The following is a 16436-nucleotide window of genomic DNA, read 5'->3' as shown; positions in this document are numbered from 1 at the left end:
TTAGGTTCATGGTTGCGGAGGTGTCAGTCCATGGTGGGCTAACTGGTGGCTTTGGGCCTGTGGACAGGATGCTTGTCATGACAAGAACAGGAAGTGGAGAAGACAATTAACTTTATGTTTGGAAGGAAAGAGATGGAACCACTGCCATCCAGCCACATTGTCTGTCTTAGTTAGGGATTTTGCTGCTGTGAACAGACACCATGACCAAGGCAACTCTCATAAGGACACCATTAAATTGGGGCTGGCTTACAGGTTCAGTGGTTCAATCCATTATCATGAAGGAGGGAACATGGCAGCATCCAGGCAGGCATGGTACATGCTGAGAGTTCTACATCTTCATCTGAAGGCTGCTAGCAGAATACTGGCTTCCAGGCAGCTAGAGTAAGAGTCTTAAAGCCCACGCCACAGTGACACACCTACTCCAACAATATTAATTAATATTAATACTATTAATAGTGCCACTCCTGGGCCAAACAAATTCAAACCATGATACTATGTCAAAGACCTTGAATGGTTACACATCCCTACCCAAGCCGTCTCTACAGACTCTGCCACCTCCCAGGGTGCAGGCAGAGCACAGGCCTCTAGGGACCTCAGCCCATGCCAGGCAATGTCCCCTGTGCTGCTGCCAACTGTCCGGGAATCTAGACAGTAGCCTCCATTGAATAAAGAACTAAAGAGAAAGTTTCACTCAGTGTGAAACTTTTCATACTCTCAGGCCTCAGGCCGCCCCCAATGGCTACACAAGGATGTGACATATCAGGGTGGGGCAGGGTTGCTCGTGTCTACACTGACCTCTTCCTGCTTATGTGGACTTCAACAGTTGTATTAGCACCCGGACTGGGGTGGTATTCTTTTCCCACAGTCAGGGCAGGCCAAAGCGTTTCCCATAGACTGGGATCAGGAGCTGTTTTAATCCTGGTCCCAGGCACTGTGAGCCACATGCTGAGCTTGTGACTAGTACCAGGCACATGAACACCTGCTGCCAAGACACCTGCCTATCCTAGAACAAGAACTTGAAATAGGAGCATCACTTCCTGCCTTCACCCTCTGCAAGCTGAGTTCACCTGATGGTTGCTGGAGTAGAGTCAGGACCATCCCAGGATGCCAACACGGTCTCATCCAAAACAAGATTCTAGGATGGTAAAGACATCATAGACTTCCCAGTGTGCCTGACCTGTGTGCCCAGCCAGTGTGTTTGCCCTTCAGTTACAGCCCAAATCCTCCCACACATTGAAGGTCTCTGCATTTAGACCCAAGGGCAGGGAGAGGTCTGCTCACAGACACATGCCAGACCTGATTCCAGGTGCTAGCACACACTCTCACACTGCTAAACATGGGACAGTGGCAGACCACAGGGGAGCTGAGGCAGCACTTGGCAGGCACCTGAAGTGTCACCTGAGCTGCTGTGGGAAGCAGGGAGCACGGAAGGGCCTGCTCAGGTTTGATTGGCATTATGTAGAGGAGGCACAGTCACCAAGCGTGATGACAGGGGGCGCTGTTTCCTGAATGAGCACAAATTGCCTCCAAAGGACAGCGGATTGCTGTGCAAAGGGGGAATTATGAGATACCAGTGAGGACCATGAGAGTCTACATAGGTTCAGTCTGCATCTTTATTGCTCAGAAGGCACACGTGTATTCATAGGAGGGATGGTCACAACGAGGTGAGATCGTTTGACCTGGAGAGGCAGGGGCAGAGGAGAGCACTGCCATGGTCACCCATAATGGGTACATTCTTCTGTGATCTCTGGCTCTCCAGCATTCATCCGGGGATAGACTCAGCAGCTGGACTTCTGTCCACAGCAGGCCTGTCTGCAGCAAGCAGGACGGCATAGCAGGGACACAGAGGAGTTTGGGCCACAGCAGCTGGGTTGGCAGGAGGAGGCACAGCAGGAGGAGGTGGGCACACAGCAGGCAGGTCTGCACACTGGGCGACACAGCAGGGACAGGCTGGAGCAGGGCTTGCAGCAGACTGGAGCACAGCAGGAGGGCTGGCAGCAGGAGGAGGANCCAGAGCAGATGGGTGTGCAGCAGACAGGCTTGCAGCAGACAGGCACACAGCAGGGGGATTGACAGCATGAGGACTGGCAGCTAGACTGCTGGCAGCATGATCCAGAGCAGATGGGTGTGCAGCAGACAGGCTTGCAGCAAAGGGTCACACAGCAGGATGGCTGGCATGGGGAGCAGGTGCAGCAAGCTGGCTGGCAGCTAGACTGCTGGCAGCATGAGGGTGTGCAGCAGGAAGATTGGCAGCAGGGGCTGGACACACAGCTCACTGGGGTGCAGAGGAGGGTCAGGCAGGGGGCTGGGGCACAGCAGCTGGGCTGGCAGCAGCTGGGGGCACAGCAGCAGGGCTCACAGCAGCTCTCTGGGCAGTCATCCACCTGCCAGGAGGAGTTGGTGCGAGCATCAGAGCAGACGGACATGGTGGAGGCGGCCATGGCGGGGTTGGCGGGAGAAGGGTGAGTGTGTGTTGAGTGAATGTGTGTGAGTGTGTGTGTACGTGAGGTGCTGAGCCCTTGGCTTTTATTCTCCTCCCTGGCTGTCCCCTTCCTTGTTTGGTGATGCAGCAGTCTCATTAACACTATTCCTTGTTTAGCTGACAACTGTCTTTTACCTTGTAAACATGTTGAGTATATGCATATCTGTTGGTCTTCCTCACCTTTGGGTGGCCCCACCCTGAGCTGGACAAGATGCGTCTTTGCAAACAGGAACCTTAGAGGCTGTGTGTTAAATATCCCACATCTTCACTCCCAAGGACAACACCAGAGATAGCCATGGGTTGTCCCACCACAGGGGACCTCTGAGTCTTGTTTCTAGAATCAGTTCTCAGTGCAGAACGCCTCTGAGGCTCAGCATGCAGTGTATACAAAGGCAAAAGTGATGTTGCCCAGTGACTGTGACAGATTGCCTCAGACCCTGCCCCTGGGCTCATGTGCAGATTTATAGTGTGGTGGGCCATGCCCCGTAGCAAGGGTCAGCACTGCAGCAGCTGCCCCAGGGATGCTGATGTCTTGGGAGAGCTCCCCCTGTTGTAGAAGAAGCTGCACCTCACAATCTGTGCATAGTTAGGGTTGCCTGAGGAAGATGAGGATCCACAGCTGAAGAAAAACTGAGGCACTCGGTCTTAAATGTCTCAATAGCGATGTGAGCAGGAAAGAGATCTGCTCAAAGGGACCATCAGGGCTTGGCTCAGCTTTGTTCTTTACAGGGTTACATGAAAGGAACTTCTTGAATTAAGCTAAAGAACGTGGTAGATCAACAGTTTGTGTTGTTGAACTCTGTACGTGTAGAGACAAGTTTATGCGTACACATACATATTATATGCACATAGAGGATAGATAGATAAAATGGATGGATGGATGGATGAATGGATGGATGGATGGATGGATAGATGGGTGGGTCGATGGATGGAGGGATGCGTAGGTGGATGGGTGGATAGATGAATAGATGGATAGATGGATGGAAGTGGGAATACATAGGCGAATGGATAGATGGATAGATAGGTAGATGGATAGATGGTCAGACGGATAGACATGTGGCTGGATGGAGGGATGGATGAATGGAGAGATGGATGAGCAGTAGATGTGTGGATGAGCAGGTGGTTGGATGGATGACAGGCAAAAAGTCAGTCCTCACCATTTGTGGATTCTGATTTTTACTTTCTAACATTGATCTGCATCCCCAAATCTACTTGTGATCTTTCTGTGGCCATCTATGGATATGCACTGAGCAAGGAACCCTGAGTCACATGTCCTCAACTGGGTGGGAGAATGTAATAATAAGGCTCTGCCTTCTGGTTTTGACTCCTCCCGAAAACAAGCCTAATCAGGGTCACCTTGGCACCACGTTTTCAGGGGCTGTGATGTCATTGTGCCAGGGAATGCCCATGACCAATGCTGACGCCCCAAGTGCACCTCACAGACAGTCTTCAAGCTCAGGCCTAGCTCTGCTGCTGGTGTGGCCTATGGTAATGAGTCTTCCACGTGGATGGCTCAAGGACCATTGGACAGAAGCACATCGGACAAGCTCCTGTGTTGCACATGCAATGACCAGAGAGGCTCATGGGAAATGGATCCCGTGTGAATCCCAGCAGCAACTGGTCAGCTAAATCACTGCCCATGGCTGCCAGGTGACAACCACTAGGATGTGGAGAATGGGCTCTGAATATGTGCATTGCACATGTGTGTGCATACATGTGCATGCGTGTGCATACATGTAGTGAGACACTGGTCAGCACTGGCTTCAGATGAAGACTAACCTCCTGATGCCTCTTCTGCACTGAGCTCTGTGTGATATGAGACTCATAAAGCAGTGGCTATAGATACTCATCCCAGCGCTTGAGAGGCAAGGCTGGGTGATGTGGCTGCAGAGCACTGATCAGTGAGACAAGAGAATTCTGTGGGTTCCTGGCCCATGCTATGCTCCCGTGGTTTCAACAGAGCATGCACTTTATGCTTCTTGGGGTTAGAACCCGAGAGACTTGTTTTCAGGATGAGTCAAAACAGCTGGAAACCGATAACCTTCTTGAGCAGGGAGGGGCCAAGCTCACCATCCTGCAGCCCTAACGAAGGACAGAGTAGACGGCAGGCACGGAGCAGAGTGGATGGAGTCATAGCACAATACAGAGAGGTGTAGGAGCTGAGGAGTCACTGTAGGGGTGGTAGTTACAGACCAGTGCCTGCACCCTCAACTCAATGGCTGTAGATGGGTCATTGACTGCCTCTGGCCTCCAGACACTGTCACAAAGTGATAACTGTCTTTATGCAGAGCTGGACTCAGGGAGGGGTACTAGGCGAGGACAGTGCTCCCCTGGCACTGATTCTTGCAGAGGGAGCAAGGATCCTGGCAGCCAGCCATGGCTGGATGACATCTCTGCAGCCGTAGGATGGCTGGGACAAGTCCCACGTATGATATCCCAACCTCACTGCTCACAGAGCCTCACCTATAGCCACTGCTCCATCACTGTTTCCGGCCGGAGACACAGGCAGGAAACAGACCTGACAACAACATCCCAGGCAAACAAACACCCTGATGATGGCCACAGGGTTCACCAACAAGGAAGGGAGGACAAGCCAACAACAGCACAGGGGGATAAAAGCCGATGGCGCAGCCCCTCACACACTCACACTCACGCACTCACTCACGCACTCTACTCCAACCTAGGACTGCCACGGCCGCCTCCACCATGTCTGTCTGCTCTGACGCTCGCACCAACTCCTCCTGGCAGGTGGATGACTGCCCAGAGAGCTGCTGTGAGCCCTGCTGCTGTGCCCCCAGCTGCTGCCAGCCCAGCTGCTGTGCCCCAGCCCCCTGCCTGACCCTTGTCTGCACCCCAGTGAGCTGTGTGTCCAGCCCCTGCTGCCAGTCTTCCTGCTGCACACCCTCATGCTGCCAGCAGTCTAGCTGCCAGCCAGCTTGCTGCACCTGCTCCCCATGCCAGCCATCCTGCTGTGTGACCCTTTGCTGCAAGCCTGTCTGCTGCACACCCATCTGCTCTGGATCATGCTGCCAGCAGTCTAGCTGCCAGTCCTCATGCTGTCAATCTCCCTGCTGTGTGCCTGTCTGCTGCAAGCCTGTCTGCTGCACACCCATCTGCTCTGGCTCCTCCTCCTGCTGCCAGCCCTCCTGCTGTGCTCCTGTGTGCTGCAAGCCCTGCTCCAGCCTGTCCCTGCTGTGTCGCCCAGTGTGCAGACCTGCCTGCTGTGTGCCCACCTCCTCCTGCTGTGCCTCCTCCTGCCAACCCAGCTGCTGTCGCCCAGCATCCTGTGTGTCCCTGCTGTGCCGCCCTGCCTGCTCCTGCAGCACTTGCTGAGGCCTCTCCTTGGGCTAGAAATCCAGCTGCTGAGTGGATGCTGTTGTCACCCGGGAGCTTGTGAGCTCCTTCTCACTTGACCCCCTGGCTTCTCTGCTAATAGCCAGAAATTGTCTACCTTGCTTCTCCAGGGTCTTGCAGGCCCCTTGACTGTCACTTGCTCACCCCTCCCTCACTTGGAAAGAAGCCCCAGCTCTTGACTCGTGAATATCCTAGTAGGGCTCTTAGTGGCCCTGCTGCTATGGGGAGCATGGCCCTCTATCACCCAGCTCTGTGTGTTCCAAAGCAGATGCTTTCTGAAGTTGGACTCTCAGCCACCTTCCTGGGTCTGTGACAGGGCTTGACTGTTCTGGCTTCTCAGCCTCTCACCCCTGTCCCGTTCAGCTGCACCCGTCAAATTACAATAAACTCTTGACAAACTTAACCAAGCTTGTCTCGCTGCTCATATTAACAATGCTTGAGTTCCCTCCTGTGGCTGCTCACAAGGGCACTGAGCCTTCCACGGTGTATCCCCTTCCACGGCGTCAGGAGCAGGCCTTCCTTGTCTGCAGTTATGTCCAAGGGATACAATTGTGTTCAGGGACACAGGGGTATGGTTCTGACAGTCGCACCTATTCTGGGAGTGGCTTTGGCTACCCTCACTCCCTTTAATGTCCCCATCCTGGTAGGTGACATAATGGGAGATGTTCTCTGTAGAGAACTTGGATCTTGGCGGTTCCTACCATACTGTCTCCCTGGGTTATGACCTTTATAAAAACAGCATGGCTGGATACCTGCTCTCCTGAGGGATTGTGGGATTTTGCTGTATGATAGGAGTGTTTGATGACCAGGTCACAGAAACTCTAGTCAAAAGTCTAAAAGTACCCTCTGATAGGTGTGCTTGGGTCATCTATCTTTGTTTGTGGGTGGGGCACATCCCCTGGAGAGTCCTAGTTCTCTTCTTTCCAGGACTTGGCCCAAAGCTCCTTTTCTTGGCTGAAGGCACCATCTCTAGCCTGCACCCATGGCCTGATCCATCCTGTTGCAGTTAGAGCCACACAGTGGTATCTTGACACTAAATTGATGGCAATAATCTGCCACCTTCAAACCACAGCTCCTTAGAGCCCTTCTATTCTTTGCTATAGCACCATAGAGTTCCTCCTATAAAAGAGGAGGAAGAGGACATGCCCTAGAAAGAGACCCTGGGTCCAGAAGGGGTCTCACAGTCTCAAGCCCCTGACACATCCGTCCTGGGATCTACTGGTGATGGTTCCCTTCACAAAGAGTATGTGACTGACAAAGGACCCAAATTCTGAATTGACAGTGAAACAAAAATAAATGAACCAGCAAGATGGCCGTGAGTATTTATAGAGATGCCTTGTGACCAAAGGTCACACAAGTTGGCCATTCCCACCCATGACAAAAAGACATAAAGGAAGAAGAGACAGCTGGTACCCTCAAGGTGGAAAGCAGCCATGGCCAGCTGTCATCGCAGCCACAGAGGCCAGTCATCGTGGGGCCAAAGCACACAGATTGATAGAGAGAGACTCCCCTCCCCACTGACACCTGCAGGGAGGGTGATGGCCATTGCAGTTCTAAAATCTAAAATGTGTCTATGAGAACACTCAGGGATAAGCAAGAGGGTGCTACACAGAGGCTCCCTCGAGAGCCGAGGAACTATGGTTCCCAGGAAGCCGGGCAGATCAGCAAGTGCTGAGATGCGCCATCCGGCCTGTGAGGCTCATGCGTGCTTGGTGTATTATGTTCTGTATCGTCTGCGGCTGAAAATGTATAATAAAGTACTAAGAAGAAAGGCATTGCAACACCACTCTCCTGAACCACAGTTAATAAAACAAACCCATAACCATAAAAAAGAAAGTCACCATTGGGAAATACAAAGGCATTCTCTCCAGCAAACTCAAAAAGTGGGAGAGAGAGGCAGGACTCCGAACAAAATCAAATCCTTAGGCAATATAAACGAACAAGATTGAAAGTAACTACGACTTCGACCCACGAAATCACAGGAGCTTCCAAAAATGAATTTTTTTTTTTTTTTTGGTTTTTCGAGGCAGGGTTTCTCTGTGTAGCCTTGGCTGTCCTGGAACTCACTTTGTAGACCAGGCTGGCCTCGAACTCAGAAATCCGCCTGCCTCTGCCTCCCGAGTGCTGGGATTAAAGGCGTGCGCCACCACGCCCGGCTAAAAATGAATTTTTATAAAGGGAAATTTTAAATTTTACAAGACAACTGGGCAGGTCCAGACATTAATGAAGTACTGAGTTTGCTCTCCTGAAGCCCAGAGTTTTTAAATAGCTGGGTGAGGCAGTGTGCCCTGTGTTGGGAAGGCAGAGGCAGGAGGGTCCCTGGGGCTCCCTGGCCAGCTAGTCTGTTGGAATCAGTGAGCTCTGGATTCAGGGGAAGATCCTATTTCAAAAAGGGCAGGTGGGAATGGTGAAAGCAAACACCGATGTCATTCTCTGGCCTCTACACTCACACACAAAATAAACAGACAAATAACTAAGGAAGGAACTGGAGATGTAAATAAAACCAATCAATTGTTTATAAAAAGACAATGAAAGTTCAAACACTGGCAAATCCAGACCAGAGAAGTGATGACAATGATGAATCGTGATAAAATAAATAATAGAAGTATGTGATATAAATATTTAAATGATATTACAATATACTGACTTCTAGGGAAAGGAGGTGGCTTAAGCACAGCCTCCACATGACCGTGAGTGACAGGAGCGGACAGATTAGGGAGAACGAAGGCAAAAGTCCAATGTTCAACTCTGTGACCAGCAAACCCTTCTAGGAAGAGGGAGATAAAAGGCCCGACAGTATTTAAACCAAACAGGAAACACCAAACAAAATCAGTAAGAGCCACTTTCCAGGGACCCTGAATGTAAATGACCTCAGGTTTCTAATTAAAGACCCAGACCAGTAGGTTACATCAGATGCCCAAGCTGATGGTTGTCGTCTAGAAACAGCTTTGGGGCCAATGAACTGGCTCAGTGGGTAAAGGAGCTTGCCACTAAGACTGACAGCCTGAGTTTGATATTTGGGAACCAACTTCTGCAAACTCTCCTCTGACCTACACACAGACACAGACACAGACACACACACACACACACACACACACACACACACATACACAGTAAATAAATAAATGTAAATAAATGTAAGAATATATGTCTTGATATACCAATACTCTGGTTTCTTTCTTTTTTTTTTTAAGAATTTGTTTATTATATGTAAGTACATTGTAGCTGTCTTTAGACACCAGAAGAGGGTGTCATATGTCACTACGGATGGTTGTGAGCCACCATGTGGATGCTGGGATTTGAACTCAGGACCTCCTGAAGAGCAGTCAGTGCTCTTATCTGCTGAGCCATCTCACCAGCCCCAATATTCTGGTTTCTATTGCTCTGATAAATACTCTGATACAAAGCAACTTATGGGAAGAAGAGATTTATTTCGTCTAAATTTTCAGGTTCATCATTATAGGTAAATCAAGGCAGGAACTTCAAGTATTATATCCCTAGTCAAGAAAACACACACACACACACACACACACACACACACACACACAAGGAGGAAGAGAGGGATGCAGGGAGGAAGGGGGAAAGGAGGGAGGGAGGGAGGGAGGGAGGGAGGGAGAAAGAGAATATAAACACATAAATCCTTGCTTGCTTTCTTCTCTTTCATGTGATTCAAGGCTGCCCTGCCTAAGGAATGGTGCCACCCACAATGGGCTGGTTCTTCATACATCTACTAATGATCAAGACAACTCTCACAGACAACGTCACAGGCCAATCTGATCATTAAGAATCTCTTCCCTGGGGCTGGAGAGATGGCACAGCGGGTAAGAACACCAACTGCTCTTCCAGAGGTCCTGAGTTCAATTTCCAGCAATCACATGGTGGCTCACAACCATCTGTAATGGGATCTTATGCCCTCTTCTGGTGTGTCTGAGGAGACCAATGGTGTATTCAAATACATAAAATAAATAAATAAATCTTAAAAAAAAAAAGGCTGGGCGTGGTGGCACATACCTTTAATCCCAGCACTTGGGAGGCAGAGGCAGGCCTGGTCTACAGAGTTCCAGGACAGCCAGGGCTACACAGAGAAACCCTGTTTCGAAAAACAAAACAAAACAAAACAAAACAAAACAAAACAAAACCCCTCTTCCCTGGTGATCCTAGGTTGTGTCAAGTTAATACTTAAAACTAACCAGCGCAACTCAGTTAAAAAATAAATACAACAGCAAACATTACTGTACATAAAGAGTTACAGGTGTCCAGATACGTGGATGTGATCACTGCTCAATTCTCTCCAACTGATGATCCTTGAGACAAAATATGAGAAAAGAAAATTCACAGCTAAAATGCACCACGGAGGAAATGGCCTTAACAGACACCTGCAGAGTGTTCTACCTGACAGCCATGACGTGGACATTCATCTCACACCCCATAGAACTTTCTCAAAAAAGGATCACATTTTATATCACAAACCATGACCTAAAAATACCAACGACTCAAAGCATGTCTTGCAGATCATAACACAATAAAAGTAGGAGCCAATACCAAGAAAAATCAATTTTTTCTACATACTTTTTAATGGTCACTAAAGACACCAGTGAGGAAACTTAAAAATTCCTATAATCAGATAAAAGTGAAAATACAATTTATCAGAACCATCAGGATACAGGAAATGTGGTTCTGAGAGGGAAGTGGACATCTGTCAGTGCTCACTGACAAAGAGGAGGAGCCTGGAGAGGTAGCTCAGTGTGTAAGAGCATTTGACACCCTTGCGGGGGACCTGGGAGAGGTTCCTAGCACCCACACAGCAGTTCACGACAGTCTATAACTCCAGTCCTAGGATACACCCTCTTCTGACCTCCTCAGGCACCAGGCATACACGTGATACACAGATACATGTGGGTAAAACACGCACGCACAGCTATAGTTCTCAACAAAATATCTCTAACACAAAATCAAAAGATGCCAGGGCTGAGGGAGGGTCAGTCAGGGTTGAGGGGAGGGTCAAACCAGACTGGCCTGTGAATTCAGAGTATTAGAAGTGATGTTTACAAGAAATAACACAGTCAGTGACTGGAGGTGTTTGTCCTCTGAGCTTGGGACAACTTAGGGGACAGTCTAGGAAGGTATGATGACTGGAGTAAAGGAAAACAAACACAAACAGAAATGATCAGCCCCAAGAGGGAAAAAGCAAACTGAAATGCACATGAGTGCAGAGATTAAACCTGCCCACCTGACACGGAAACACTCAGGAAAGAGAATACTGAAATGGCTAGGAAATAAAGTATCACTAAATAATAAATGGCTGGTGTCCTGATGTACTGGGTTGGCCTGATGCTGTCTGTATGCTGATGTTAATACTGGCTCCTCAACAGGGGTTGTTCCCTGACAAGCAGACCATCACGTACTCAGGTGACATCACGTGAACCTTCTCCCCCATTTAACTGGTCAATAAAAAGCTAGAGCTGGTGACTGGGCATTGGAGGGGAAAGGTGGGGCTGGAGGCTCTAGCTTGAAGGTCAGGTAGAAGGAGAGGAAAAACATGCAGCAGAGAGGGGGAGAGAATGAGGAGGAGGAGGAGGAGAAGCTGAGATGGACCAGAACCTCGTGACCGGGAGAGACCACAAATGGCAAAGGGTCTTACAGCTGAGGAATAAGTTAGTACAATGTTAGATCTGCCCAACCTAGGCATATGGCTTATAATTATAATAACTGGATTGTGTGTGTGTGTTTTATAGGGGCTTCTTAGGGTTGGAAATTCCAGCAATACCCTGATTTAAGAAAAAGGGAGGCAGCAGTACTGCCTCCAGAATGGGGGAGGGTGAGAGAGCAGAATGTTATCTTCCACAGTAGGGAATTGAGTCATAGCTAAAGACAAAAACTAAACCAACCAACTAACCAACCAACCAAAACACAACAACCACAGAGTAGCATGTTATTGAAATAAGTTGTGGTGCAACAAAAGCCTGTGGGGTGGAGGGAGGGACTGCTGAATCTGTGGGACAGAGGAAAAAGGACCCACTGCAGGCTGGAGATAAGGGTGGTCACTGTCTGCAGGAACAGAGGGGCCTGTGGCATGGAAGGGCATGACAATGGGCCATGGGAACCATGTCTGATGGAGTCTATCTTCCTAAGGACAGTGTGAGAGGCAGCAGGAGAAGTTCACAGGCCCCAGCTTCACCCAATCAAGGTGTCACATGGTCACTCTCAGCATAAGGATGTGCCTGGTCCCTGCTGTGACCCACGCTCCCAGTCATAAACTGGCTTGTGTTGTCTGCGAACAAGACAATCAACAAGGAAAGGAAAGATGGTCTCGGCTCATGAGGAAGCATACACAAGAGGCACATAAAAACCCCAGGGCCGGGCGCCTCACACACACAACACACTCACGCTCACGCAGACACTCCTCCCGGTCCAACCCCGCCATGACCGACACCTGCTGCACAAGGACCTGCGTGATTGCTGCATCCACCACATCTGTCTGCTCCAGTAATTTGAGTTGTGGCAACCGAATATGCTCTCCCAGCACCTGCCTAGGTGCTTCATGGAAGGCAGACAATTGTCAGGAGAGCTACTGTGAGCCCCCATGCTGTGCCCCCAGCTGCTGCCAGTCCAGCTGCTGCCAGCCAAGCTGCTGTGTCCCCAGCTGCTGTGCCCCAGCCCCCTGCCTGACCCTTGTCTGCACCCCAGTGAGCTGTGTGTCCAGCCCCTGCTGCCAATCTTCCTGCTGCACACCCTCATGCTGCCAGCAGTCTAGCTGCCAGCCAGCTTGCTGCACCTGCTCCCCATGTCAGCAGCCCTGCTGTGTGACCCTTTGCTGCAAGCCTGTCTGCTGCACACCCATCTGCTCTGGATCATGCTGCCAGCAGTCTAGCTGCCAATCCTCATGCTGTCAATCCCCCTGCTGTGTGCCTGTCTGCTGCAAGCCTGTCTGCTGCACACCCATCTGCTCTGGCTCCTCCTCCTGCTGCCAGCCCTCCTGCTGTGCTCCTGTGTGCTGCAAACCCTGCTCCAGCCTGTCCCTGCTGTGTCGCCCTGTGTGCAGACCTGCCTGCTGTGTGCCCACCTCCTCCTGCTGTGTCTCCTCCTGCCAGCCCAGCTGCTGTGGCCCAACCTCCAGTGTGTCCCTGCTGTGCCGCCCTGCCTGCTCCAAACAGGCCTGCTGTGGACAGAAGTCCACCTGCTAAGCTGGCTCAGGTCCCTCCCAGTGGTCCCTCTGAGCTTCTCCAGTCTGACCCTGACCTGATATAGATGGTCTCCCCAAAAGAGGAAAACCATATGTCCCCTGTGCTGACTGGCTACCCCTCCTATCTCCCAGTAGTCACTGGTCCACTGTTGTCCCCTGTCCCAGGACTGTTATGGGACACTTGCCTTGCTATCAGCAGCTACAATAAATCCACAGCCACAGAACACCCTTCTGTATTGTTATTGTTCATATCTGTGATGAAATACCTAACACAGGCAACCAAAAGAAAAGAAAAAAATGGCTTCACTCAGGGCTTCAGCCTATCACACGAGGGAAGCGGGAATGGAACAGCTCTCTTCCTGGTTCCAGGAAACACAAGGACATTCTTGTATCCATTCCCTCTGGTTTCCCCTCTATCCTTCCTGACCCATCAGATGGAACAATGGAGTTGTTAGTATACAGGCAATCCCACAGGCCTGTTCTCAATCCCACTGGCTTGCTCTCGGGAAACCAGCAGCTGCTGATGTCATCACCTGCAGTGTGTTATGGGATAAAAGAGCCCCAAGCCACCTCAGATCTTGCCCTCCTCTCTTCCCCTCCTCCTTCCTATCCCACTCCCATCCCCTCCTTCCCCCACACCTCCCCTTCCCCCTCCTGTCCCCTTCCCCCTCCCCCTCCCCCTCCCCTTCCATTCCCTCTTCCATCCCCTATCTTCCCCCTTCCCTTTCCATTCTCCCTACCTCCCCCTTCCCTTCTCCTCCCATCCCCTCTCTTCTTCCTGCCTCTTCCCTCCCCTCTTCCTTCCCTCCCCTCTCCCTCACCCTTACCCTCCCATCCTCTCCTCTGCCCTTCCCCTCTCCTCCCTCCCCTTACCCTCCCTCCACTTTCTCCCACTTTTCTCTCTTTATCCCCTCTCTCTCTGTCTCCCTGTCTGCTTTTCCCTGTCACTATTGCTCTCCCAACCCTGAGTTTGCTCTTCCCTCCCCCCAGTAAACCTCTTACACCAGATCTGTTGAGTGATATGATTGCTTGGCAGCCACACCTTGGCATGGGCTGCCAAAGGTAAACCCTTCACTGTGCTTTTATCCCATCAGGCATTGCTTACATTCAAGCAGGTTTCCGTCTTAAGTTTTACTACTGGGAACAGACACCATGACCAAGGCAACACTTATAAGGACACCATTTAATTGGGGCTGGCTTAAAGGTTCAGAGGTTCAGTCCATTTTCATCAAGGTGGGAGCATGGCAACATCCAGGCAGGCATGTCGCAGGAGGGGCTGAGAGTTCTACATCTTCATCTGAAGGCTGCTAGGAGAAGACTGACTTCTAGGCAGCTAGGATGAGGGTCTTAAAGTCCATGCCCACAGTGACACACCTACTCCAACAAGGTCACACCTCCAAATAGTGCCACTCCCTGGGCTCAGCATATTCAGCATTACACAGGTCAGAGTAAGATGCCTGATAAAGCCAACCACTTGAGTGTGAACTCATTATGCGGGTGTAGGAATTGGTAGCACGGCCTTAGGAAGAGGACCTGGACAACACAGACTTAGAGTCATGGCCTTGGGACACATGGGCACTTTGTCACCTCAGAGTCCCTTTCCCCCACAATCTATGGACTGCAGAAAAGCTGCTCTATGAAAAGAGACAAGAAGACACAATGCCTGGCTGGGACACACTCACAGCCTAGCCTGTGTCACCCATGGGAGACACCACAGTATATGTGTCACAGACAGAAACCAGAGTTGAACACCTATATTTCTCAAAATGGAGCCAGGAGTGGGAAACCATGTGTCTTGTCTGGGGACATGCACATTAGTAATTTGTGAAGGCACATGAATATTCTCACCTCTTAATGTACTTCCCAGAGAAATAGCTGGGGACTCTCCCTAAGCTTTCTTGTGGAATTAATGACACTGGCACCCCTACCCCACCCCCAGCATAGTTGGAATTCATAAATTCAACAAAAAAAGTTTTATAGTCCCACACTGCCTCCCAGGAAGTTCTCCAACTCAGTAAAGCTAAGGAGAGCTGGCAAGAGGCAGCAACATCTGGCCAACCCCTAACATGCTCCCCATTCTATTAGATGGGGATCGCATCTTGGTTCTGCGATCTTGTCTGATTGCATCCCTTCATGGGTGCTCAGGGCTTCCTGTCACCCGAGGATGCCAATAATAATGTCCTACAATGACAATGTCACTGAACAACAACAGACGTCCAACAGCCCAAGAAATCTCCCTCCCGGGACCAGAATCTCTGATCTGCCTCTCTCTGCTAATACCTGACAGTTTTCTGTGATGACTGAGAAGATTGAAACACTGGGGACATGGCATGGGACACAACTCTGGGTGTGTGAGTGTGCAGGCACAGTCCTGTCCCCCACTCTCTTCTAAGCCCAGGCCACAAAAGTCTTCATTCTGAACATTCTTCATGACACATGGAGACTGTCACACACAAGATGGTCATGGACGGAGACTCCTACAGAGCACACTGCCAGATAAACTACAGTTAGCACAGGTATCAGCAGAGAGAGGCAGGCAGTGCATCTTGGAAGCCAATCCAGCCCTATAGCAACAGGCCTAGCTGTGTGCCGTGTACAGACACTCGGGAAACAATCTGACATGAGGTTTCAAAAGCTAGCTAGCTGGACAATGAACACTCAGGAGGCTGCCGCTCACAGATTCACAGGTCTCCAAAGTGGTTTTGCTTGAAGGTTTTCCAGACAGGGTTTCACTACATAACCAAGACTGGCCTCAACCTTGAGACCTGCCTGCCTCAGCCTTGCTGGTTCTCATACCACACTGACTTCTGAGGAGACCTTACACTGTCACACCTCAGACTCCTCCTTTTTCATCTCCCTTATAGCCAAGAGCAGAGGATGGTGCCTCCAGCTGGACACAAATGCTGTGCCAACCAGATTCAACCAGTGGCTGGCATCATGCACACTAACAGAGGTGGATCTGTGAGCTACCATGCTTTCGACCTTTTTTGCTTTCTCCCAGAAGCCAGGCCTCAGCTTCCCACAGACAATTTACCTGGAAAGAAGCCACCAGCAATCCTGCTGCCACCTTCACATGCTCAGAGCTGAGTTCTTCCCTGTCAACCCCAGACCTGCAAGGAAGCCTTGCTTGTGTGGAGAGGAAGAGGAACTTCCCACAATGCACCTGATACAAAACAGGAAGAGATGCATCTCCCTCTGGGAAAACAGAGGCTGGAGGAGGATAAAAGGCCATCAGCCCAGTACATCCCACACTCACTCCCACACTCACACACGCTCAACTTCCAATCCAGCCCTCACCATGGCCGCCTCCACCATGTCTGTCTGCTCTGACGCTCGCACCAACTCCTCCTGGCAGGTGGATGACTGCCCAGAGAGCTGCTGTGAGCCCTGCTGCTGTGCCCCCAGCTGCTGCCAGCC

At 50.6% G+C, this 16436-nt stretch overlaps 3 protein-coding genes across 3 annotated transcripts in view; 1 reads left to right on the top strand and 2 right to left on the bottom strand.

Moving 5' to 3' along the window:
• Positions 1-16436, bottom strand: part of Tspear (thrombospondin type laminin G domain and EAR repeats) — a 190985-nt gene that overhangs the window by 66992 nt on the left and 107557 nt on the right. The gene's annotated exons all lie outside the window — the stretch shown is intronic.
• LOC110303475 (keratin-associated protein 10-8-like) lies at positions 1779-2441 on the bottom strand. Its single transcript, XM_021174577.1, has one exon. It carries the CDS (start codon positions 2439-2441, stop codon positions 1779-1781), a length of 663 nt encoding a protein of 220 aa, XP_021030236.1.
• On the top strand, positions 12213-13020 carry LOC110303468 (keratin-associated protein 10-8-like). Its single transcript, XM_021174564.2, has one exon. The coding sequence runs from the start codon at positions 12259-12261 to the stop codon at positions 13018-13020; it is 762 nt and encodes a 253-aa protein (XP_021030223.1). The 5' UTR covers positions 12213-12258.

The sequence above is a fragment of the Mus caroli genome, chromosome 10 (genome assembly GCF_900094665.2).
Source record: "Mus caroli chromosome 10, CAROLI_EIJ_v1.1, whole genome shotgun sequence".
Lineage (NCBI taxonomy): Eukaryota > Metazoa > Chordata > Mammalia > Rodentia > Muridae > Mus > Mus caroli.
Note: the sequence above shows the minus strand (reverse complement) of the source record. Positions and strands in the feature narration are given on the sequence as shown.

Bases quoted from the DNA above. Each gene is read 5' to 3' on its own strand.
- LOC110303468 (XM_021174564.2), top strand. From the start codon at position 12,259: ATGACCGACACCTGCTGCACAAGGACCTGCGTGATTGCTGCATCCACC.